This window comes from Python bivittatus, unplaced genomic scaffold (assembly GCF_059951505.1).
Source record: "Python bivittatus isolate LINGU-HERP-01145 unplaced genomic scaffold, Pbiv_v1 ctg000020_np1212, whole genome shotgun sequence".
NCBI lineage: Eukaryota > Metazoa > Chordata > Lepidosauria > Squamata > Pythonidae > Python > Python bivittatus.
In genome coordinates, this window is record NW_028277030.1 from 127987026 (window position 1) to 128012901 (window position 25876).

General features: G+C 36.2%; 1 protein-coding gene across 2 annotated transcripts in view; it reads right to left on the reverse strand.

Annotated features, from left to right (window-relative positions):
* Positions 1 to 285: 285 nt before the first annotated feature.
* Positions 286 to 25876, reverse strand: part of PPP4R3B (protein phosphatase 4 regulatory subunit 3B) — a 46821-nt gene continuing 21230 nt past the window's right edge. Inside the window, exons 8-16 of one of the 2 annotated variants that reach the window (XM_088149519.1) lie at positions 23878 to 24027; positions 22138 to 22240; positions 18298 to 18336; positions 17504 to 17662; positions 15096 to 15265; positions 8082 to 8221; positions 6542 to 6726; positions 2039 to 2241; positions 286 to 899 (exon numbers count right to left, since the gene is read on the reverse strand). In XM_088149519.1, the coding sequence (XP_088005645.1) occupies positions 804 to 899; positions 2039 to 2241; positions 6542 to 6726; positions 8082 to 8221; positions 15096 to 15265; positions 17504 to 17662; positions 18298 to 18336; positions 22138 to 22240; positions 23878 to 24027 (1245 nt within the window). In that variant the 3' untranslated portion in view covers positions 286 to 803. The remainder of the gene's footprint in view (positions 900 to 2038; positions 2242 to 6541; positions 6727 to 8081; positions 8222 to 15095; positions 15266 to 17503; positions 17663 to 18297; positions 18337 to 22137; positions 22241 to 23877; positions 24028 to 25876) is intronic. The other variant, XM_088149526.1, reaches the window with a different exon arrangement.

Consider the following 25876-nt stretch of genomic DNA (forward strand, 5'->3'; position numbering starts at 1 on the left):
ACCTTTTTGGAAATTAGCAGGGAGCAATTCCATTCAACTTTATTTCTGTAAAATGCTACTAGTAATTGCAATTCAATTGTCATTTCAAGTACCAAGGTTTATTGATGGTTTCTAGAGGGTTTTATTTCCTGGAAAGCTGATCATCTATATATTGGTTTTCCTGGATATCTTCTTGTCAGCTTACATTTAGAACCCAGGTTCTTTTTTTTCCTTCCAAAATAATGGAGTTGGGAAAAAAATAGTTTGCCACTCAACATGCACTACGTAGCAGGGTGCAACCCTCTATAATTTGGCTGACTGTGCAAATAGTGGTCCCCAATTTCTGATTTTTTTTAATGGAAAGAGAATTCATTATTTAAAAGAGGCAATTGCTAAAAAAACACAATGGACAGCACCATTACAAAGTTATATTACTAGGTTTGCAACTGAAGCCTTACAAGTTTCTTCTAGCTTGATACAAACTGGGGAAACTCTGCAATATCAAAATGTTACTTCTCCCATCCCCATCCCCTCACAGAACCCAAGATGACATTTTTTTTCTGGCAAGCTGTCATTCCAGGTGCTGATTACTAATCCACTGTTTCGTTTTAATATTTTAACAGTCTGAATGGCAGACTCCTTGACTAGAAAGAGATTAGGTTCTTTGGAAGCCTGATGTTCTCAGAACATAACCTTTCTAGTAGATTTTCTTTTGCTACTCCTTGTATTCTCGTGTATTTTCCAGGGAGAACGCTTTCCGAGTCAGACTATTTAGTTCAGTCACAGCATTTAAGCACCCTCAATCAGAGTTTGTTTCAACATTTTTAAGAGCCAAGACGAGGTCTTTTTCTTGGGGATGTTTCTTCTTCTTCATCTTCCTCTTCATCATCTGGATAATCCACAAGGCCAACTAAACTTCCCTGTTGGATATAAAGAGTCACATATGAACCAATGGAGAAAGACCTTACAAATAGCAATGACATTTTTCCATTTTATAAATTTTGTTTTCCACAATATATGCCAATTATAACTCACTGAATTGATTTTAGAAGAGTTTTTCCAAGAAGAGTTCAGAGATTAGTAGCTATGATAACTAAATAACATTGTCATGATAGAAAATACTGGGGGAAAATACTGAGGAGAGGCTTTGAAATATTGGTTAGTCATTGTGGCTAACTAATACAGTGTAGATGAACTTATCCTCACTCAGCAGGGCTCTTATCTTTAAGGTATCTTCATGTGCAATGCTGGTTACCATGAATAAGGTGGTCTATATTCAAATTGGGACAATTTAAAACAACGTAAATGTAACTTGCACCTATGAACACTTAGCTGCTCTTCTGCATGTACAAAATGCAACACTAGAGACAATCCTGCTTATGAATATCAATATAGCAAAGTAGCCATTTCATGGCTTCAGTATAGCACATCTTTGACTTCTATTAAGTATGTTAGCCCCCCCAATAATGCATTTCCTTTAAGTGACACAGATAATATTGACATGTATTATATCTTAAGTGTTTCAGCTTGCCTGATCTGGCCAGACTTTATAAATGACTAATAATAAAAACATTATATATTTATTTAAACAATTTATAAGGCTGCCCATCTTACAAAAGTGATACTGGCAGTGTACAAGGATTAAAAACAATTTAACAATCCAACCATAATGCCTGAGGTCACAAACACAAACCCAATTAAAAAAAGGTAACATTAATCAGCAGAGCTCACCTAACCATCCCACCCAAATGCCTGGAGGAACAGCCACATCTTTAACATATTAAGAGAATCATTCCAAATGACAACTCATGAGCTCATAAATTCAGAGCACAACAAAATGTCAAACCAAATTTTGACTTTGCTGCAAACTGTACAGGCTGTAAATCAATATTATATGGTAAGAGAATACTACTGAGAAAGATACACAGCTTCATTTCACTCACTCTGAGCAAAGGACCGCTCTGGATTCTTACATGGTAAATATGTTTGAAGGAATTTTCCTATCATATCACTAACACAGTTTTAAACTGCAAAGCTATGTATCACATGTTTAACTCACCTTTGTGGCTGTGACTGCTGCAGTCAAACTGGCATTCTTGGAAGAAGAACCATTTGAACTTGCTGGTGGTGTCTGAGCTGCAACAGATTTACTGTTTGTACTATTTGCTCCATTAGTTGCACTGGCAGAGTGGGAAAATGTAAATTTGAAGCCACCTGTTGAAGTCCTTTTCGGGAGATTTTCTTTGTCTTCACTTTCTTTTGCTAAAAGAAAAAAATATTTAGAGTAGTCACTGAGATAAATGAAATCCATTAATTCAATCTATTCATTGTTTTCTTAAAGAAATAGCATATTAATGGGAGCATTTCATTTTAGCTACATGCTTAGAAGTTTTCTGATAAAACAGGAACATTATACTTGATATGATAAGATCAAGCATTCTCTATTGGTGGTTTCCTCTAGCCACCTAAAGTTAGTCACAATCAAGTCCTGGATTGATTGTATGGACAAATGTTATCTTGGCCTGTTTTAATAGTAACTCATAATTCTCCCAAGGACACTGCGGCAATCTCTGCAGTCTCATCCATCTACCTTGACTACTGTCTCCCCATTTCTCTACTTCCCTCACCCTTGCTAAGCATAGTCATTTTTTTCTGGTCAATCATCTATTTACATCATCTATCCAAAGTGTGTGAGTTTCTCACTGCTGATCACCAATCAAGGAAGCAGTCAGCCTTTATTTGGTCCAGGACTGATTGACTGATTCTTCTTAAAGTCCACTGTATTCTTAGTAACCACTTCTATAACTTGATGATGTCCTATCCTTTCCCTCTTATTCTTTTTCAGTATCCAGGTTCCACAGCCATACATTACCACTAGAAAAACAACTGCTTTCATATTTGTTGTCACTGAATGCCACATCCAACTGTGAACACCCAAGAGGTATGCCTATTAGTTTCCACTGCAATGATTTTGCAAAGGGAACAAAGGTTGTGTTGTATGAATGAACAAGTACGTACATACATGTATGCATACATGTTGGTGATTGTAGACAAATCACTTTCATAGCAGAGTTTCACAGTAATTAAGATACCAAATTAGGAAGTCTTTGGATCATATGAAAAAGAACCTTCCCAGTCAAGTAAAATGCAATGGATCCTCAAACATCCAAGATATGAGATTTCCAAGTGACAAAATGACCTGGAAAAGACTCACAACCAAATCTTGACTGAGATGCATTGATTATGGGAAGGAATGTAGTATCTGGCCAAGATACTTGTCCCTTCATAAGAATAAATTTGGTAGATTAATCCAAAGATTCTCACAAGGTAAATAATAGAAAATACTTCTAAGAAAGTCTTGCTAGACATGGAACAGAAAATTGCATGAGGCCACTAACATACATGCAGCTTTGCCAGAATGCAGTTCCACCAATCCATTCATAATTAATGCAACAGAAAGGAACATAAAAAAGAAGCAGGCCCTTCCACTATAAAGGCCTTTCCCAAGGAACTGCTACCCACTTCTGCCCTGTTGTATCAGTGTTAGTTATGGGAAGTGGCAAAAAACAAAGTAACCATAGGAATGGAAAGCAATCCTTAGATCCAGTATCTATTTGTGAGAGCAGATTTGTGTGCAACTAAGAAGACTGGCTTGAGAATGAGATGCATCCATCCCAAAGTGTCACAGAAACTCAAACATGTTGTGGACTTCGTTTCTCTCTGATGTAACATTTTTTTCATAAGGTGGTCTAATTTCAAATGTGTAGTGATGAGCATAGGTTTAGAAGTCTCAGAGTCTTTGTGACAGCAAATAGCTTTAGCTAACTGAACTCTGTGGTATAGATGTGGAAGTATCAGTAATGGAAGATATTCGTGGTAACTACTGGTGATAGTCAGTGGAAGTACCTGGAGAAATGACCAACGAATGAACCTGGGCAAGATGAGAAGAAGGTGAATACATGTGCTGCAACTGTAAATTGCTTCAAGATTTCCTTTAATGGGAAGTAGTATAGCAATGGTTTAATATATATATATATAAGTAAATAAAACAAATACCTTAAATCTGACAAAAGAAGAACTAAAGCTACAGAAAGCACATTTTTAATTTAGCAAAAGAGAAGAAAGCAATCTAAACAGCTTTAGCCTCAGGCTGAAATAATTGAAATGAGTATCTTTGAGACTGTATTACAAACTACTGCTATGAACAGCTGTGTTCTATCAAGAGGACAGAACCTAATCTGGAGTCCAACAACTTCAACATTTCTGAAGCCCTTGGAATGTATTAAGCTAGGATTTTTTTGTTAATTCAGAGAAAGAATTGCCCAAGATGGATAAAGGTGATAAAAATGTAATGGAAGAAAATTGACCATTACTCAATAGCTAAGATAAACAGCAGATGTGCTGCTAAACTGCCATCAAGCATCTGGTAAAATGAAAAGCAGTGATAAAGATGAAAAAAAGTACTCTGGACTGAAATTACTGATATTTCATCAAATGAAGTACTCTCTGTATAATGGTCGTATCAGTAAATGAGAATAGACCTCAGTGAAGTCCACTGATGGAAACAAATAATCTTTGCTTGAGAAGATGCAGAATGTCAGTCAAAATAATGATTAGGAATCTGCTAGAGAAGCAAAAAAGTATTTATGATGTCTAAGATCAGATATTGCTTATCCTCTCATCAATCTTTATTTGAAATAGTGAAATATCAAGAAAAGCTTTCCAATTTCTCCCCATCTGTGGACTGGGTAAACGTTACTAAACAAAAAGCAACAAAACCTCCTCCTCCAGAACAAGGGATAGATTTTTTTGAATAACTGTCAATTAAGAAGATGGAAAATGAATTCAGTGGTAGGGATTCACTTATCCATAAAACATGATCCAAATAGTTTGAAAAATGAGAAAGAAATGGGTTTGATGAAACCTGAAAGCAGAGTTGAAAGGGAGAAATACTGTATATGATTCTTAAAAGGACTTATTTTAATATTCTAGATATCTGGTGTAGATTGGATGCCCAAAAAAAGCATTTCATGATTAGCGGAGTCCCTGCTTTGAAGATGAAAAACAGCAGGGTTGCTGGGCCACATCTATTCCCATTTTACATTCGATCTTCATTTTCTGGATTCTGCCCCAAATATTATCTATTTTGGCATTAAATAACCTTTATTATTAAAAGCAAGAGTGTCAATTTAGGACCTGACTTCTTATCTGAGCACAAATATGTCAGTGATGACTAAAGCACTAGCCACAAACTCAGATGTACAGTTGGCCATATATATAGACTTAAGGTATTTTTTCTTTAGCCAGTTGACTGGCTATCTTAGGAGAATACTTTCACTATCTAATTTTTGCCTTAAGGAAGATAAGTCAAAAGATAATATAGTCTTCTTTTGATTTGGATATCTGGCAAACTTGATAATTAGCAACAGAGAGGGATGGCATCCTTCTGAGAAAAGTCTGAGGGCTGGGAAGGGAGCTCCATTTTATCATGTTTTTCTTCCTTCCTGAAGGGATAGTTTTAGTTGATGAAGGTGTGGGGGGAAAAGAGATTGAGCCCTAAACTTCTCAGTTGTAAGGTGCTATAGGACTCGGTACTTTCCTTGATGCTTTAACAGCTACATGAAGACACTGGATAGGATCATCTTGATCCCGGGCCAAACATGTTAAGGTGTCAAAGTGCTATCTGGGTGCTTGGATGCTGTTCAGAACAGGATTATACTCAATCTCAGAAATTTAACTTAATTTAAATTATGAAATTTGTGCGGCTCTGGATTCAAAGGCTTGCTGTTTCCAGAGATACCATCTTTAGTTCTGAATGGATTGCACTCCCCCAAACAGAACTTGGTCACAATTTCGGGTCCAAGATACATGGGCATCCTTTGTACTAACTATGATCTTTCCTTGAACAGGAGGCATTACTGTCACTCATGTCCTTGTTATTTCTTGATGAACTACTGCAATGCATTCCACATGGGGCTGCCTTTGAAGATCATTTGGAAACTACAGTTGGTCCAGAATGCAGCAGCTTGAATACCTACAGGTGCATCCCAAGGTTCCCATATAACACCTCTACTTTGAGAGCTACACTGGTTAGTTACCTTTGGCTTCGATTCAAATTGTTGAATGTCACCTTTAAAGCCTTTCATGAACCATACTCTCAAGCCTGGATATCCTCAAGACCTCCTCCTCCCAGTAATATTTGCCCACTCAGTAAGATCTAATAGAATAGGTTGTCTCCATGTCATCTACAGGGGCCATGTCTGTAAAGACTTGTTAGCTCCATTGGTTTGTTTGTTTGATTTCTGTGCCTTCAAATCAATGTTGACTAGTTCCTGCAATTTTCTTGCCAAGATTTTCAGAAGTGGTTTGCTGCTGCCTTCTTCCTAGGCTGAGAGAGAATGACTTGCCCAAGGTCACCCAGCTGGCTTTGTGCCTAAGGTGGGAGTAGAACTCACAGTCTCCTGTTTTGTAGCCTGGTGCCTTAACCACTACACCAAACTGGCTCTCAGCTCCATTTAGTAGGCTCACACAGACTATCATGTGCTGCAAAATAGAAAAATACCTTTTTTTGTTTCCATAAACTTCTCATAACTTTCTGGAAAATCATCCTCAGACTTGGATTTCTCTACAGGTGGTACAATAGCTTCACCTTCTTCCTCCTCATCTTCATTGAACCACATTTCTTCATCTTCCTCCAAAGTTCTGGCATCTCTACGAAACCTATTGCTACGCAGTATAGAGGGGACACTGTAAAATATACAAAAAAAACAAAAACCTTTACAATTTGATAATGGGACCGCAGTTAAAACTGATAAAGCCAAACTACATTTGGTTGCTATAATATGGAAAAGTTACTAGAAAATAATTCTGAGACTTTATATGTTTATTAACACTGTTGTTACTCTAGGCTTCTTTTTAAGCAGCTGAGGGCGATACATGGAGTTTCATGAGTTTCCTTCTGAGCTTAAAGGCCAGGTGAAAGCATAACAAGCAATTTCTATACTAAACATAATCTGGATTTAATATATCAAGCCCTGATATATTTTATCTTTATTATGGGAAGATTTCAAGATCTGTTAAATTCTCTTACTGCTATCTTTTCTATTCATTCTCTTTCTAAGAGGACAGAGCCTGTGTTTTATTTTGATTTATAGATAGTACATAGTTTATGAGAATAATAAGCAAAATTATGCTGTCAAAATATTGGCAAAAATACGATTCTCAGAAAATATGCTTTAATATCTAAAGTACTGCACTAGATCCTAGAGATACAAGTTCAAAGTTCTGTAAAATGAAAATAATGATGGCTTATCACAGATGCTATGGTAATACAGAAAGTTAAGTTCTTAATACAATAAGAGAAAAATCAAATGCACAAAAAGGTTGCTGGACCACCAAGATAGCATGGTAAGCAAATATCCTCTTTGAGGATATCCTAATGCTGCAAGGAACAAAAATAATTACTAATAGGTTTGCACTGGTGTGCTTGGTGGTCCAGTTAATCTCTATTCCCTTTTCCATGACAAATCCTACTATAAGAACTTCTCCCAGATTTGTCACTGGATTCATCACCCCATCTCCCAGAGTATCTTAACTTGAATCAGGGATGCAGACACACCAAGGCTATTTGCAAAAGCTTGGTTACAGCCCCTAGAAGCTTTCCCAAAGTTGTTGTCAAAATGCAGTTCTTTAATATGACTGGGGAAAATTAATACATGGGGACCATTCAGTAATTTAGCTATTCATTTCTCAGGTCACCATAGAAAGTCATAGAATAGAACCCAACCAAGAACAAACCACAACATTCTTCCTGATAGCATAAATTTGATTTTTTGGGTTGTTTAGAAATTTTGAAATATATTTTTCAAATTAACTAAGAACAAAACCCTGAGCTTGGAACATCTCTAGAATAAAGACTAGAGACAGAAATGGATTATATATGGAAATTCCTAAGGTAATAAAAATGTATTACTAAATATGATATATTACCTATAAGAAAGGGACATATCACAATATTAATAGAACAAACAATAATGGTTCAGGAAACCTGCAAGATAGGCTATCTAGTATTGGGTTTCAGATTTTAGTTTTAAGGTGTGTACCTGTTCAGTTTCTGGCTCTGTCTGTCTTTCTCTTGCTCATATTTTGTCTTCAAGCCTTTGAATGTTTGAACATATTCAATAGATTCAAGTGCTTTATAAAAGTTTTCAACGATATGGGCAGTAAGTGATTTGATATCTTCCTGCATTAATACAAAATAAAAGTTTAGTGCTACTCAGCTAAAAAAGATAAGAAACATCAATATGAGGCTCTCATTGAAGTTACATTAATTTATGACAGCAAAAGACTTGATGAATTTTTTTCAACCTCTCTCCTAAAGAAAATATTCTAAAGACTACAAGGAATTCTAAGTGATTCACCTCTCTTCTCTACATTAATGAGCTGAGACAACAGGTAATTTGGATATACAGAAAACCTTGTAGATAAGAATCCTGAGATCATTGTACAAATATTTCTATGATGGAAGGGAAGAATCAAGAGCATGTCTTCTAGGATAATTTTCTTCTGCTACACAGAATTTGATGTGCTACACAGAAGATGGAAGCAAAGCAAGTAGATTACTATCCAAAAATAAGAAAGATAAAAGAGATAAGAGAACCTAAAGATAAAAGAGATAAGAGAACCTAAAGATGCCTTTGTCCTCATGAAAGCTGGCACCACTATGGGAGTCCCCACTATCTCTCCCTTAAAGGCAGAAAAAATTGTAACTCATCTTGAGGTATAAATGGCCCTGCAAGGTTTTTGTTCCTAGCCTCAGTGTGGGATTGGCTTTCTTGAGGATACTACAGACTATGGGGAGACTCTGGGATGAAGAAACTATATACTTTTAACTTTCTGTAAGACTGTCACTTTCTTTCTCTTTGTAGATAAGCAAACAAACATATTTAAGTCAAATCTAATATCTAATAGTTTTTATTTAATAGCCACATACATTTTTATTTAAAAAGTGGGAATTAAATTCAGATCAACTTTTATAGCCAGTTTTATTTATCTCTTTGGGGGGAAAAGCAGCATATAAATACAATGAATGAATTAAACTTTACCTAAAGCTCTATTTGCATATAGAATAAATTTGATTAACTGCTTTCTTTCCTACTTTGTGCAGATTGTATAATTATATGAAAAAAGATTTGGAGCACATGGAGAACACTGCTGATATTTGTGGGGACAAAATAATTACCAGCACTTTAATCTTCATTAACCTACAAAATATAACTAAATTGCTAAATTAAATTAACTATAAGTGCATTTTCTATTAAACAAGAAAATGTTTCTAGGAAAGGCTGTATCTGAATCACAGGAAAAAAAGATAAGATATATAGCAGGGAAGAAATAGGAGCAGTTTTGAATAGGAGCAGTTTAGCTCACTGAGTAAGCACAGATGGAGAAGGTATAGGAGTTTGCTTATGGCGTTTCAGGGAAGTCCCAAGAAAGTTTTCCTCTAAATTAAGATCAAAGGAGAAGGTAAAGAGGATGCTACATTATCCTGTAAGAAGATAAAGGGTCATGATAGTTAGTGACTCATTACTATGAGGAATTGAAACAAACACATGCTGCTTGTGAGCCATGCTCTCTGCCAAGAGCAAAGAACTCTTGATCTCTGATAAACTAATTCCAACATGTTCATATCCACTGACAATCATACCTTCCTGCTTGTGGAGACAAATTATAATGCAAAGAATAGCTTCATATTTATTACTAGAGACTTTGAAAAGTTGCAGAAGGAAACTCAAGACCTTGGGGGCTCAGGCAGCATTCTCTTCTTCCCTTCTAGTCCATGGAAAAGGACCAGAAAGGAAAAGAAAAATACTGTAAATCAATGATTCATGATGGGATCAACAAGACAGACTTGGTTTCTGGGACGACCATCAAAATTATCTAGACAGTGAGCTACTGATACAACACTGGCTGCACCTCAGAAGGACTGGTAAAAATGTGTTTGGCCATAGCAAGACAGCTTGATTGAGAATGCCTTAAATTGAATACTTATGGTGATAGGAAAGAAAATCCTGAAGTAAGGATTTCAGATAAAGACATGGGCACTGTAAAAAGTGGGAGTGCTGCTCACATGGGGCAGGATGGGCATGCTTCAGGTCCCATCGGCTAAGGAAGACATGTCTTTTCTGCTGTAGTACCCACCCTATGGAACATTCTCCTTCCAGAGATTAGAATGGTCCCGACCCTGCTGGCCTTTTGTAAAGCCCTAAAGACCTGGCTCTGAGTGTAGGGCCCTGAGTGTGTGCAGGGACCCATTCCTTGGTTGTGTTAGTGATTATGGGATATGATATTTCTCGGCTTATTTTCTCGGCTGCTATGGATTGTAATTTTTGCATTGTTACAATTGTTTTTACTTTATTTTCATTTTGTTCACTACCCAGAGTCTCTTGCCGAGATGGGCGGCCGTACAAATTGAATGTATGAATGTATGAATGTATGAATGTATGAATGAATGAATGAATGAATGAATTCCAAAACCAAACTGCAAACCCCTCAAAGAGGCACAGTGATGAGAGACTTTAACTATCCTTATATCTATTGGGTGACAAACCCTGTCAAGAATGGTACCCTTCTAGGTAATTCCTGAATTCTCTTGCTGACAGTTTTCTCCTTTAGAGGGCAGAGGTGACACAAGAGCTATCGTTAAGTTTAGGATAATCAATTGAGAAGACATAGTTAAGGAAGTGGAATTACCTGGAACACTGGGGGAACATGAACCATGTAATGCTGATGTTCTGGAATTTTAAGGGAACTAAAATTGAGTATACAGGTACTCCTTGACTTATGACCATTCATTTAGCAACCATTACTTCGGTTACAATGGCATTGAAAAAAATGACTTATGACTGGTCCTCGCACTTATGACTATCACCGCATCACTGCAGTCATTTGATCAAAATTCAGGTGCTTGGCAACAGGCATGTATTTATGACAGCTGCAGCGTTCCGGGGTCATGTGATCGCCATTTACAACCTTCCGAGCCAACTTCCGACAAGCAAAATCAATGGGGAACCACATGATTCACTTAACAGCCATGTGATTTGCTTAATGGCCATGTGATTCACTTAACAACCATGGTGATTCACTTAAAGACCCACAAAAAAGTTGTAAAATTGGATGTGGACATGTGGTGCCCCACTTAATGACAGCACCGCTTAACGATGAATTTTCCGGTCCCTGTTGTGGTCGTAAATTGAGGACTACCTGTAGTTAAATACATGTCTTAAGCTTAATACAACACATTTTGATAAACTCTGAGCAATTATAACTAGGTTGCCATGGTAGAAGCAGCTAATGGGAAAAGAAGTTCATGATGAGTTAAGAGTTCATAAAGAAGCAGATACTAAAAGCACAATCCCAAATAATTTTAAGGAGGAAAAAATGGAATGAAGCAGAAAAAGTCAATGTGACTACACAAAAAAATGTAGTGAAGATGTAAAAACAAAAAAGGACCCATAGAGAAAATGAAAAGAGGACCAGGTGACACAGGAAGAGCATAGACAGTATCCAGAACAGCATAGCTGGTGTTAGAAAAACAAAATTAGCACACAATGCCAAGAATAATAAAAAGGCTTTATTAGATATGTTCAGAATAAAAGGATTTAAAAAAAAATTGATCAGTATACCAGTTGTTCAATAATGATGGCAAAATGCCAACAAGTAACAACAATAGCAACAAAAAGCAGAGTTATTCAATTCCTATTTTGGTTCAATATTCTGAACCAAAAGAGTATGTATTCCACCAGGGCACTGCAAAAAGCAAGATGAAAGGGAAGGACTGAGATTAATAGAAACATGGCCAGGGAATAAATACCCCTTCACTTTGAATGAGTTTTAAATATACAGGATCAGATTAATTGTCTCTTATAATATTGATGGAACTGGCTATTGGTCTGTCTGAATCCTTATATATTATCTTACAAGATCCTGAAAAACTAATTAATTGCTAGATTAGTGGAGGAAAATAAATGTTCCCATCTTCAGAAAGGGAAAACAGAAGGATCAACAACCTAAGATCAGTCAGTCTGGTAGCAGTATTTGGGAAGATTTTAGAGCAGATTACAAAAAGATTGATCTGTAAGCATTTTAAAAGCAATGTATTGATTATAGAAGTCACTATGGATTTATCTAGAGCAAGTTATTGCAGAGTGTCCTTACCAATTCTTTTGATTGGTAACTTTCTTAACAGATAGTGAAAATGCTCTAGACTTAATGAGTCTTGATTTAAAATAATCTTGATATGTTACAGCAATGGGTTGAAAGTAATGGAAAAAGTACCAGAAACAATGCACTATTTTTCACTTAGGGAACCAAACCACAAGAAAAGATAAAGGATAACTGGCTACATAGATACTTGGAATTGTAACTGACTGCCAGCTGAATATGAGCCAGCAGTATGATGCAGCTTCATATAAGATAAATGCAATTTTAAGCTAGATCAGTGCATGTATAATTTCCAAATCACAAGAAGCAATCATTCCACTTTATTCTGCTTTGGTCAGATCCAACCTCATGTACTATATCCAGTTCTGTGGGCAAAACCTTAAGAGGTGCAGAAATGGGCTGGAAATGAAATACTGTGATAAGAGATTGAAGGAGAAGCATATGTTTAGCCTTGAGGTAAAAGCAACTGAATGGGATTATGATAGCACTCTTTTACAAGACAGAAAGGATGTCACATAGAAGGTCAAGATCTCTTCTTTCTCATTCCAGAGCGCAATGGATTTAAGTTATAGGAAGACAGATTCCAGTTGAATGTTAGAAACAACTTCCTATCTGTATAAGCAATTCAACAGTGGAATCAATTATCTAGAGAGGTCATAGACATCTCTTCATTGGATATGTTCAAAAGGAGGCTAAAAGCCATCTGTCTGAGATCCTTTAATTTGGATTCTTGCCCTGAGCCCATTCCAACTTTATGATTCTATTCTATTCAGATATTACTGAAACTGAGTGAAAACGCTGGCTTAAACTATATGATTCTCTGGGCAACTATTTTGTTCAATGTTAGAGCTCTATCTCTATTACATTCCTTTAGCAACTATTGATAATCAGTGCTAGAATAAAATTAGTCATCTTACCGTTGGAATTAAGGCCATTTTAAGCAACAATACTCATTTGGGAGAGTTTCTACAGTTAACTTGGGCACTTATTATAGAATAGCATTTTATACTCTAGTTTTAATTTAACTATCTGTCCCCCCACCCGCAAAAGCTCACCTGGCATGAAACCTCTCCAGTTTCCAGCACTACCTACTTTTAGTTTTGTTCATTCATTCATTCATTCATTCATTCATTCATTCATTCATTCATTCATTCTAATTTGGATCAAGTATATAGGATGTTTTTACTGAAAATTACAACTAAGAGAGTTTTCATTTATTCTTAATGGGAATACTTTGAAAATGATTCTGAACTCACAAGTAGATGAGCCCAATACCTCTTTGCTATTCATTAAATTACACACATCTTTTTTTCAGGCTTAAAGCAGATGCTACTGCTTTAAGGAATCTACTTTTTAAAGTTAATGAATGGCACTTCTGGGGAAGCAATGGCGGATTGAAGATGGCTTCGCGCAAGCGAAGCTGACAGCTGTGGTGGAAAGAGCCAGTGAATGGATCGGCTCTTCAGAACTTCTCTCCAGATCAAGGAGAGGATTAGGATCACCCACAAATTTGCTCCAAACAGAGGCTCACCCATGAAGAGATCGTAAAATAGCAAGCTGTGCTGGGTTTGAGAACTCTAGGAGCCGGGGAAAACCATCTTGCCTAAGCTGTGGTTTGGTGCCTTCAACGGACACTAGGTTCACCCACTTCCTCTCTTAACTACTTTAGGAAATTACTTATTATCCACCTTTTGGATGTTAAGAGTTTCATCATACCAGGAGAGCTTCCTTCTATCCTGAATGAAAGGATAAGTAAGTTTAAAAATTAAATAGAAAAAATTTAATTTTTTTGTTCAGTCATTAAGTCGTGTCCAACTCTTCGTGACCCCATGAACCATATTGCACCAGGCCTTCCTGTCCTTTTTTTTGGGAAACAGCAAAAGAGCGTCTAGAATGTTGATTTTGGAAAGTTAAGGGGCCAGATGGACTTGTAAGAATATTTCCTGTGGGTTGATTAAAATTTTATAAAAGTATATATGAAGATTTTGAAATTAACTGTAAGAAATCCTCCCATGGGAAAGTTTGGCTGACTGAAGAATAAACATATGATAAGAAGGGACTTTGAAGGTTGACTAGAGGGAACCAGAGATTAAATAAAATATTAAAATTAAAGGAGAAGAGAGCAATATTACTTGACTACAGAAGAAATTAAAGCTGTCCAGGAACAATGTACTCAGAAATTACTTTCAAAACTATCTGCCACTATAGAAATGGATATAAGAGTGATTACAGAAGAGGAACAGACTTTACAGGATAAATTAGAAACTGAGGCTAATTTGAATGTGGATTTGAAAACGGATTTTAAAAAATGCCAGACTACAAGAGTGATATGGAAGAAGATGATGTGGATTTGAAAACGGATTTAAAAATGACAGACTATAAGAGTGACATGGGAAAAGATGCCATGGTGGATTTACAAATGAAACTGGCTGATGTTTTAATAACTAAAGGGGACATACAAATAATAAATCATAAGAGTGACTTAAAGTTAGTGAATGGCATAGAAGCTGTTTTAATGAAAAGCAGAGGGGTGCTGTGATAGTCCTGAAGCACCTTCTGATTCTTTTTTGAAGTAGGTGCAGTCCTAGAATTGTTAAAAAATAATTGCTCCTGGTTCATTGGATATGAACCCAATCAGCTAATTAATAGCAATATGGATACAGCTGTGACTACTGGCTGAAACAGATAAAGGGTCAGCAATATAAGGAATGGACCAAGACTAAGGTCCTTTCATCTTGTGTCCATCTTGCAATAATAGCCTTATAGAGAAGAGGCCCTTTGATATTGCTGGATCATTTTCTATTTTGGTTTTTACACTTAAAGTCTTTAGGTATTTCTATGCCTAAAAAAATTATGTTTGAAAAGTAAAGCTGAAAAATACACACACAACTTACCACTCTGATGAATTCAAAAAGTTCAATGACTGCTGAATTCAAGAGATTATACCTAGTTCCATTATCCAGAAGAGCATTTATGACTGGTTCAAATAGGTTTCCTTTGGTAATATAACGGTTATAAAATTCATCTTTTAGGCCAATTATCCTCCTCATGAAACGAAGAGCACCTATAATGTTAATAAACATAAACATAAAGCAGAGCAGCAAAAAGGTTGTACAAGAATGCTCATATATAAAAAGGAGTATACAAATACAATTACCCCAGTGATCTAACCAAGAGCAGTTACACTACTTCTGAAATGTAGAAGTATTTAAAAAATACAAGCAGAACCGTTTAATTAATGAAGGGTAAGAAAGTTGATTATGGAATGCTAAGTTTTGTGCTGAGGACATGCTTAATCTACAGCTTTCTTGTAAACCCCTGGGAATCTTTGTGGAGCCAGCAGTATAGAAACACTGCAAATAAATAAATAATAAAATCCAATATCTAGATTTTTTTAAAAAATCCATCTTGACATTTGAGGCTATCTCCTCCTCCTCTGTTGCTTTTTCTCACTGCCTCATTGCCCATCTAGTGGGAAAGTTTTGAGTTGCAGCTGCAGAGAAAAAAGGTTGGCAGAAAAACTGGGTTTGAAAATAAAGATCCTATTTACTAATTTTCTTTTAAACAAATTCCTGCTGGTTTGTGCTCTCTATTGCACAAAATAAGCCGTGGGTCAAGATAGAGTATTAGATGGTTGTGTGCCTGTAAGGCTGTATGAATGTATTTTAAAACTGCAGTTGATAACTGGGAAAATTAGGACTGATTTCTTGAGTGGAGAATTGGTATGTCCTCTAATTATGCAGGAAACATTAAGGGGGGCGGGTGTCAATGTTTAATTTTCATAAAAAGACACACAGGGATTTAGGTTTGTGCTATTCTTTTTAATTCTCCATGTGGAGGAGACAGATTCCATTTTTACATTAGAAAAGGCACTCAGCATATGCTAAGAGACCATAGCTGTGACTGATAAAATAATGACACTTATTAAGACTAAATACAATTTATGGGCTCACTTCAGTTGCATTATTTCTTATATACATGGAGCAGAAAGCACTCTGAAATTATCCTGGACAAGCCATAAGAGGAAAAAAACTGATCAAAAGTTTTAATGCTCTTCTATCAAGTTCACAAAGTACTACAACATTATTTGGATACAAGAAGACTTACTCGCATGTGAAGCTAATTACTGACTGTCTTTATGAGTAAGGTTTTATCTATACAGGACTAATGAGAACCTAAAAGATTTCCTGAATCACTTGCAGACATTTTACTGAACCAAGGTACAATCTGGAAGTATTCAGTTAATTCCCAACATTGTGTTTTGAAATTAAGTGCTGGTTCACATGAGGACAGGAATTTATCTTGGGAACGAGAATACAGTGGTACCTCTACTTACGAACGCCCCTACTTACGAAATTTTCGAGATACGACCAGCTCCGGCCCCAAAAATTTACCTTGATGTGCAAGCTCCACCTCGAGGTACGGCCATTTTTCCACCCTGACATGTGATCCGTGGCCATTTTTCCGTCCTGACACGTGGTCCGCGGCCATTTTTCCGCCCCTGACACGTGGTCCGTGGGCGTTTTTCTGCCCGCCGTGTGGCGCGCGGGCGTTCTGCCGCCCCACTGCACCGATGCGCAGCGCGTGGGTGCTTTTCCGCCTGATGCGCAGCGTGCAGGCGTTTTGCTGCCCCGCTGCGCGCGGGCGCTTTTCCGCCCCTGACGCGTGGTCCGCGGACGCCAGAACGGATTAACGGTAATTACATTGAACCTTATGGGAAAATTTACCTTGACTTGCGAGCAACTCGACTTGTGATCAGAGTCACGGAACGGATTAAGTTCGTAAGTAGAGGTACCACTGTATTCACAAAAGCGGTCTGATGTCTTACAACATATTCAGGTTAGTGGATTATTTGGAATTTTGTACACTTATTGCTGAATAAAGGAACAATAAATGATATGCAAAAAAACTCCTCTTACCATTATGCAGTAAGATATACTTAATTCTGGTTTATAAATTAGGTCTATATTTGAACAATTTCTCTTATTTTGCATAATTTTTGCTGCTTCTATGGATCATGATGATGACAAGACTCTAAATGGGCCATTGTTCCACCTTAGTTTCTGAGATTTACCAGATTCTGCTGAAACATATTTGAATTTCTCTCAGACCATGAATGGCTATTTTTTAAAAAACGTTATCAACAGAAATTCCCAAAGAGCACTGAATGACGCATTCTGCCACTCTTCTGACAATTATGATACATGCAAAAGTCCCAATTGTATTTCTCTATTCATTTGTTCAGGATAGATGTGAACGAGTGCTGCATACACTTTTAAGAGAAAACTCTGCTGCTACTTACACAGCGCCAAAAAGGTGTGTTTTGAATTCATCAAGACTAAAACTCTTCTTAGCAAGTCCTTGTTCATAATATAGTTTTTAATGTGATAAGTGTGGTGCTCCACACAAAAAGTAAGTAGCTCCAAAATTAAAGCAAGCAGCTGTGCTGTCTGGTAGTTGTCTGCAAAATAAACAAAACTCAAATTCAGAGAACCCTGTGAAGAATTACACAGATATTAGTTCAGAAATATGACTTTTCCTAATGCAGGCAGGTTTTTTTGTGATGTAAACAGAAAGCTAAACAAGTTGTCACCTTAAGGGAAGTTCTTAATGCACAAGCTGGGATTCTAAGAAATAGCTACCTTCTCTTTGGATTACTTTAAATAGCTTGCCACCATAATTAAGAAGTTGTCAAGCATATATAATTGTTATTCCCTGTATCAATTAGATTCTGATAATTTTTTTAGGAAATATCTATTTATGGATCTGTAACAGAACATTTACTTCACCTTTACAAACTACAATTCTGTTACTGTATTTTAGGGAAGCTATAACAGCAAAAATGGTATGAAGCAGATATATTCTTAAAATTTAAAATACCAACAGTGTTTTTGCTTAAAGGTAGAGCACTGTTGGCAATTTCTCCTAGATGATACCCCAAAACATATCTAATATGAAAGTTGGACTGTGAGTTACTTCTTTCCCTCCCAAACCAGGGGAAGCAGAAGATATTAATCTAAAACTTAGAATGTAATCTTGCATTTCAATTAAGTATTTTAAAGACTACACATATTATACACAAAGATTTTCACCTACCTGGGCAAATGGTATTACTCTTGTTTCCAACTACAGCATCTTTCAAAAAATAAAAGAAAAGTGTAAGTTCTCTGCTTAGTTTTCTGTGGTTCAGAGAAAGTATTTCAGATAAGAAATATATATCCCATTTCAGGGCTGGAAACTTTTTTTTATTTTTTATTAAAGATTTTTTTCTTAAGTAAGAAACAAATCTAATAAAAAAAAAGAGGAGGGAAGAAGGGAGGGAGGGAGGGAGAACGAACAAAAGAAAGAAAAAAAGAAAACTGAAGAAACTAAAGTAGATGTTTAGTAGATGACCTTCTCTTCAATAGATATTAACAAACCCATCATCTCCCCTCCCTCTTAACTATTCCAGAAATCCCTTCAGCCCCTTATTTAATTCTCATCTTTTTCAATCATTAAATCCATAAATCATTTCATTTTTTTCTTCTTTTAAGAAAAAAGTCCATAAAGGGTTTCCAGTCTTTTAGAAAAGCACTTATTGTTTTCTCCCTGGCCAAATAGGTCAGTTTTGCCATTTCAAAAGTTCTGACATTTTCACCATTGTGGGAATTTCAGTACTCTTCCATTTTTGTGTGTATAATAATCTTGCTGCCATTAGGGCTGGAAACTTTTGATTCACAAACATACCGGAAGATGCTCACTCACCACCATATAGATCACAACATTAGAGCCCACCCAGTTTTGTCTGGAATTCCATTATAGCCACCCTTAAAATAGCATGGGGCTAGTCTATAATCAGCAGCTATGCAATACAACTCCAAAAAGACATTACTGATTTCTGTTCTGCTTTGCTCTTTAAACAAAAAACAAAACCTTATACATGTTGTTGCTATTAAAATTTATCATAGCTGCCCACTCCCATAGACTTCTGGGCAGCTTACAAATAAAATATGAAACAATAAAAACAGTTAAAAACATATAACCTCACAGGCAGTCCGGACTAAAACAATCAAACTATAACAAATCAAACCAAATGAGGGGCTCCACTAACACATCAACCCCAGGCCTGAGATCAAAGCCAGTCTTAAATGTTTTTTGGAACCTAGGAGAGAGGGTTCAGTTCATATCTCTGTGGGGATGCTGTTCCAGATGGCAGGGGCTGCTACAGAAAAGGCACCCTTCCTCGGTACCATAAGATGACAACATTTAAATAGAAGAGACCTGGAGCATACCCTTTCTGTCAGAACATACCGGGCAGGCAGAAACATAAATTATGAGACTCTTGTGTCCAAGATTCAGGACTTGGCTTTCCCAATTCAACTCAAAAGTTCAGATTTCTGTAAACCCCTCTCCTTTCTCTTTTAAGTTAAACGCAATTCTGTCTGATGACTAAACTTGTGTGTGCAATTTACTTAAGCTATTTTTAATGAGAATAAGCCAGCATCAAACCACCCCTGTTGATCAGTTTTGTTCTCAAACCACAAAGAAACTGTGGCAGTCTTAAAGCTGAAAAATTCTCTTCTTTCTGTTCTTGGAAGGAGATGCAGAGGGAAGACCATACTTCCACAACTTGTTCATAATTGAACTGAGCCCATGAGGGTAAAACAAGTTAGTTAAAAAGAGAATCAAGTACTAGGCACTGTTCAAAATATGGCCATTCTTTTTGTGTAAAATTTGACAAGACTTCAACAGCTGGAAAATTCCTACACAAAAATGGTATGATATGATTAGGTTCAAAGGCAATTTAATAGAATCTCCAAATTGAACAACTTGATGATTGAAATTAAGTTGATATGTTTGAATCAATTCAGTTGTTCAAAAAATTATTTTTCCATTATCAATTTGGGAAGTTGAACTAACATATAATTTGGGTTGGTCTACAAATTAAGATGTAATTTTGAGGGACTCAGGAGTACACAAGGAAAAGCGCTTGTGAATGGCCCACCCTGTTTAGGGAAAACAATCTGGGAGTGAAAGCCATAGTCTAACCAGGCCATAGTCTTCCATTAAACAAGTATAACTCATATTTATATAACTGAGGCATGAAACCATGGATCAGGATTGAAAAACTGATATTGGCTCAAATGTTTGTCTTCACCCATCCAGTACTTCAGTGATTTCAGGGACAGAGCTTTGAGAATGAAAAGCTTCACCCTGCTTCTCTCCAGCAATTCTTCTTTGGCTCAGATGGATGTCAGCAAAGAGAAGTGATTATTTCCACAACTGGAAGAAGAATTGCTTCTGACTTCTGGGAATGAAATGGTGAATTGAAAAAGGCCTCCTCAAAAAAACAGAGCCAACGACCACAGCGGAATGAAGAGCCAGCAAGGAGACTGGTTCTTTGTAATTCCTCTCCAGACAAGGAAAGGACTTGAGATCACCCACAAGTGCTCCAGACAGTTGCTCCTCATGAGGAGACCACAAGATGGTGGCCTCCGGTGGGTTCAGAACTCTGGGAGATGAGGGAATAGCCATCTTGCTCAAACTGCAGTCGGGGCCTTTAAAAGGACACTGGGTTTGCATACTTCCTTTTCTAATCACTTTCAGAAATTGCTTGTTAACTACTTTTCAGTTATAAGGAACATTTGGATCGACATGTTTTACAGCACTGGCTGAGTTTCCTTCAATCATTAGTGAAAGAAGTTTTAAATATAAGTTTAAGGACTTAATTTTTTTTTCTGGAATAAACAGCAAAAGCATGATTAAAATGTTGATTTTAGAAAGTTACAAAAGAACTAAGGGTCCAGATAAATTTGAAATAACATTTTGGAATTAATTATGAAGAATCCTTCCCATGGGAAAATGCCTTTGTTTTGAATTCTTAAAAAAATATAATAAGACTTTAAAAATTGGGCACTAGAGGGAATTAGAAGGTACTAAAGGTTACAATTAAAGGAGAACACTCAAACTCAAGTTACTGATACAGAATGAAGCAAAATATTTTAACACTGGACATACTGAAGGATATTTTTGAACAATGGACCAGAAGTTAATTTTAAGAGTGTCTGCCTCTATAGATAGACTGTGTTTAAAAGATGCTGCGGAAGAGGAACAAGTATTACTTGACATGACTGAGATTGATTTGAAAGTGGATTTAAAAATGACAGGCTACAAGAATGACATGGAAAAAGATGTTACACTGGATATACAAAAGAAACTGGCTGATATCTTAATAATTAAAAGGGATATACAAATAACAAACAAACAGAGTGATCTGGATAATTTTCCTAGATTGGACCTACAAAAGAGTCTTGTTAAAGCTTTGGTGAATTTTGTGAGAAGGGACAAAGAAAAAATGAAAAGAAATCAAGTTCTAGGACATTATTTGAAGGAACTAAAGATCAAGATTGTTAGAAGTAAAAGGAATATAAAGTTGGTTTATTTGATCAAGGTTAAAATAGGTGTGTTGTTATCTGGTTGTTATCTGGTAACCCTTAATGGATTTTTGCTGATATCAGGACTGAAATGATGAGGTTTTATGGATTTGTTTATAGATAAAAGATGGGATATATTCTTATTTTTTCTTTTTTCTTTTTTCTTTTCTATACCTATTTTTTTTATTCTTTTTAGTTTGCATTTGTTTTCATTGTTGTAAATTGTAATTTTAAATAAAATTAATATAAAAAAGAAAAGAAAAAGAATTGCTTCTATTCTCCTTCATATGGACAATTGAAATGGAAGAAAACAAGCTCTGAGGGAAGAATCTTGACAGGCTGGATGTGAAGGTCTTAAAACCATTTCTGGCTGATGGACTGCAGGTTTCCCTTTGTCATATACAGTATGGTCTTGATACATGTTTAATGGAATTCAAAGTTCATAATGTATGGTTCTGTTACAAACTTCAGCAAGCATAGATCCTGAATAAGAATGGTGGAGGAGAACAAAAAATAATTTTACCTTTGTCACTTTTATCTTCTGATGTATTTGCCAAAAGTGGAGCAGTGAGGACGTGCATACAATGATTATAGAAAAAATTTAGAAATTCACTTTTCTCAGTTTTCTGGAACATAAATATTAACAATACAGTAAAAACACATGAAGTCATGAAGCTCACAAATGGAATCAGTTATGTTTTACCCAATGCCTGCAATATTAATCTAAGTACCATCTCAGTATTCCCACTTTCTGAGATGAGATAGTCCTTTCTCTGCTCTGATACTTCAGTTATTCATTTGTATTCAAAAATTGTTAAATTTTTTGATATCATTTTTTAAAAAATATTTCAGGCTCCTGGATTGTGGTTTTTGATAATTTGATGTATGTGTTTTACTTATTCTTTAACATTATCATTTACTTTAAAACGGCTGTAAGTCATCTTGAAAATACCATACTGCAAAGCAGGATTAAAACAATAACAACAACAACAGTAGGAGAAACCCACAAATTAAATTGCCAACACTACTGTAAAACTGATTCCCCCTGCATCCCACCTCCATGCCTTTGGGAGATCCTTGGTGAAAATTTGAGGGAGTATGTGAAGTACAGAATAGAAGTAAGGGAGAAGCTCTGTTGCATAATTGGCTGCCAGCTTATGTAATGATAAATATCAGCTAAACACAGTTAAAAATTATCCTTATTACTCCTCAGCTTTCCAGTGGGTTATTATACCGAGATGGTCAATGCCATGTAGTAATTCACATATTAGACTAGATCTGGGGAAATCCAGCTTCAAATCCCTATTAAGCTATGGATCTCATTGGGTGCCTTTTAGCCAATTACATCTCACAGCTTAGCTTGCTCAAAGGACTACTGTGAGGAGTAAGTTGTCTAGCCAATTAAGTTTCATGTCCTCAGTGAATTGAGGCCTTTTACATTAAAATCCCAAACTATTTCTACTGTAAATACAGTGCAATACAGGTAGTCCCTGGGTTAAAAATGTCTGACTTACAAAGAATTCATATGTACAAACAGGCTGCCTATTACTGAAAATGGCAGACGGCGTTCCTCGAGCTGACGAAGTGCTGAAACTGAGCAATGTTTTCATGAACTGCTGAAGTCACATGCTTTTAATATACATACAGTCTATTTTCAGTGGTTCATGAAAACACTGCATGGCTTCAGCGGCTCGTTGGCTTGAGGGAGAACACTGTCCCCCATTTTTAGTAATAGGCAGCCCATTCATAAGTATGAGTTCTGACTTACATACAAATTCAAGTTAAAGACAAGCTTAGGAATGGAACTCGCTCTTAACCCGGGGACCGCCCTGTATATCTTTAAATTTTTACAGACCGAGTTATGTAGCACCTGAGTCCTGTATGCAATGGCACAATCCACACCCACAGATATAAGTTGGTGTCTTTCTGACTCATGGACAGCAGAGATTATTGCAGAAGTCATGCATCATCCAAGCATGACTTATAATCAAAGAAATAACTGGTCTGCACACATAAGGATCAAACATCTGAAATCTCTGCATACTGTTAATAATATAGACTGGCAATATGCTATATGGTCCATGTTTGAGAAGTAAAGCTACCACTGTAACATTGATGAGAATACATTTTTAAAAGGAAAAACATTTTAAAGAATATTTGCTCAAAACGTAAAATCACTGCACATTTTCTAAACAGTTTTTCTAAGGTTCACAAATATGTTTAAACTTAAAAAACATGTTTTTAGACAGTAAAGTTTCTTTACCCCTTTCCATTTTCTTACATTAGCTGTGGCCAACATGTTTTCAGGATCAATTAGAGTGCGCAAGAGCCCCATTAACTGAACAGCACCCCCAAGCTCAGGGTCAGTGTCACAAATCATTTGCTCAATGACTACATTTATGAGGAGGATATCCTGTAACAAACCAAAAACAAATTATGTTTTGCTTTCAAAAACTTAACGATAATATTAAAACTTCATAGCTCTCAAATATGTTGCACCCACATTCTGCCTGAAGATAACAATTTGATATGTATTTATTACACAGGGATTTCGGAAATTTTGTGTTAAAACAACCTTACAGCTGAAATGAACACTAAACTGACAAAGCTTAGTCTCTTGAGCCTATTTGTTTCTCTAGAAACCTACTTAATTACAGAGACTGACATTTTCCTACCCATTCCTGTACATGCATATTGTTTTACACATATTCTATCCCTCCCCATATGCATAGTTTTAAGAATATGTGACAACTGAGGTTTACTTAAGTAAAGCAAAAAGGAACAAAGTTCAATATTCAGCTTAATATGCCCTACAAGAAAACTGTAAAGACTTATGTTCTGTTCATATATTATGTAATTTGAAACATTCACCACCTAACATCTTATGGGCAATATCATTCCCATGATGTATCTCTCCTGGAGCAGCACATATACAATTATGTGTCTCTTGGCTTCCACTGACCTAGAACCTTGATAGTGTAATGTGTTGGCTTCCATGGAAACCAACATGTGTACAACTGTATGTAAAGAGGTTTTCTCTCCTACTGATATTCACACACATCTATAGGAATCTGCAATCACTAGAATATCTACATATGTATGTTTGATCTTGGGCAGTGTACAGTAAAATATACACATTTTAAAGATAAAATATAGGATCTCCCATAATAATCTACCCATGATAAATATCAGGAAAAATATCCTCCAATGTTCACCGTCTAGGAATAGAATGCCCATTGCAAAGGTATGGTTCTCAATACATTCCAAAATAGCAGAAGTGAATTGGTCAAGCATACCACTGGGGGTAGCATGTTCCATAATGTAGGGACATTCACAGAGAAGACCTGCCTTGTGGCTTACATCCCTCTTATTTTTTGCAAGGGCAGGATCCAGAAAATGCCCTCTTCTCAGTCTATATAGGATGAACAGAATCATGTTTGGTAACTTAACCCCTTCTCTAGTATTTCATTAATTTTTGTAAAAAATCTCTTCTTCCCATATCTCATCTCTTATAATAAACAAATTGTAAAAACTCATCATTCAGCCCTATTCAGCAAAAGGCCATTAAGAGCTACCAGAGATAATATATATATTTTAATCTTAATTAAAAAAAAACCCATTTTGTATTCCAACATACTTTCTCTGAAGAATAAAGCAAAAGAAATCTCTCCTCATTTATAAACAAATCTTTAAAGTCTCATCGTTCAGTCGAGGTAAAAAAAAAAATCCCGTTAATAGCTACCAGAAACCACAACGTATGTATTTTAACCCTGATTACTTAAAATCACTTTATAGTCCTTTTGTTTACTTTTAAAAAGTTTGGTCTTTAATCCTGTCAAATAATATCCCAGAAGTTGATTTCTTATCATTTTCTCTTTGTCTCCTCTCAGAAACCGCTTCAATAGATTAACACGTCCCTTTTGATAAGAGAAGAAGGAATCTGTTCCTCTTCTGTAGCCTCTGTTAGATCCATTTTTATAGTGCCAGACAATTCTGAAAGTAATTTCTGAGTACATTGCTCCCAGACAGCCTTAATTTCTTCTACAGTCAGATAATATTGTTCCATTATACTAACAGGTCTCTTCTCCTTTAATTGTAATCCTTAGTTCTCTCTGGTTCCCTCTAGTCAACCTTCAAAATCCCTTCTTACAATATGTTTATTTTCTGATCAGCAAAACTTTCCCACAGGAGGATTTCTTACAGTTAATTTCAAAATCTTCATATATACTTTTATAAAATTCTAAACAACCCACAGGAAATAT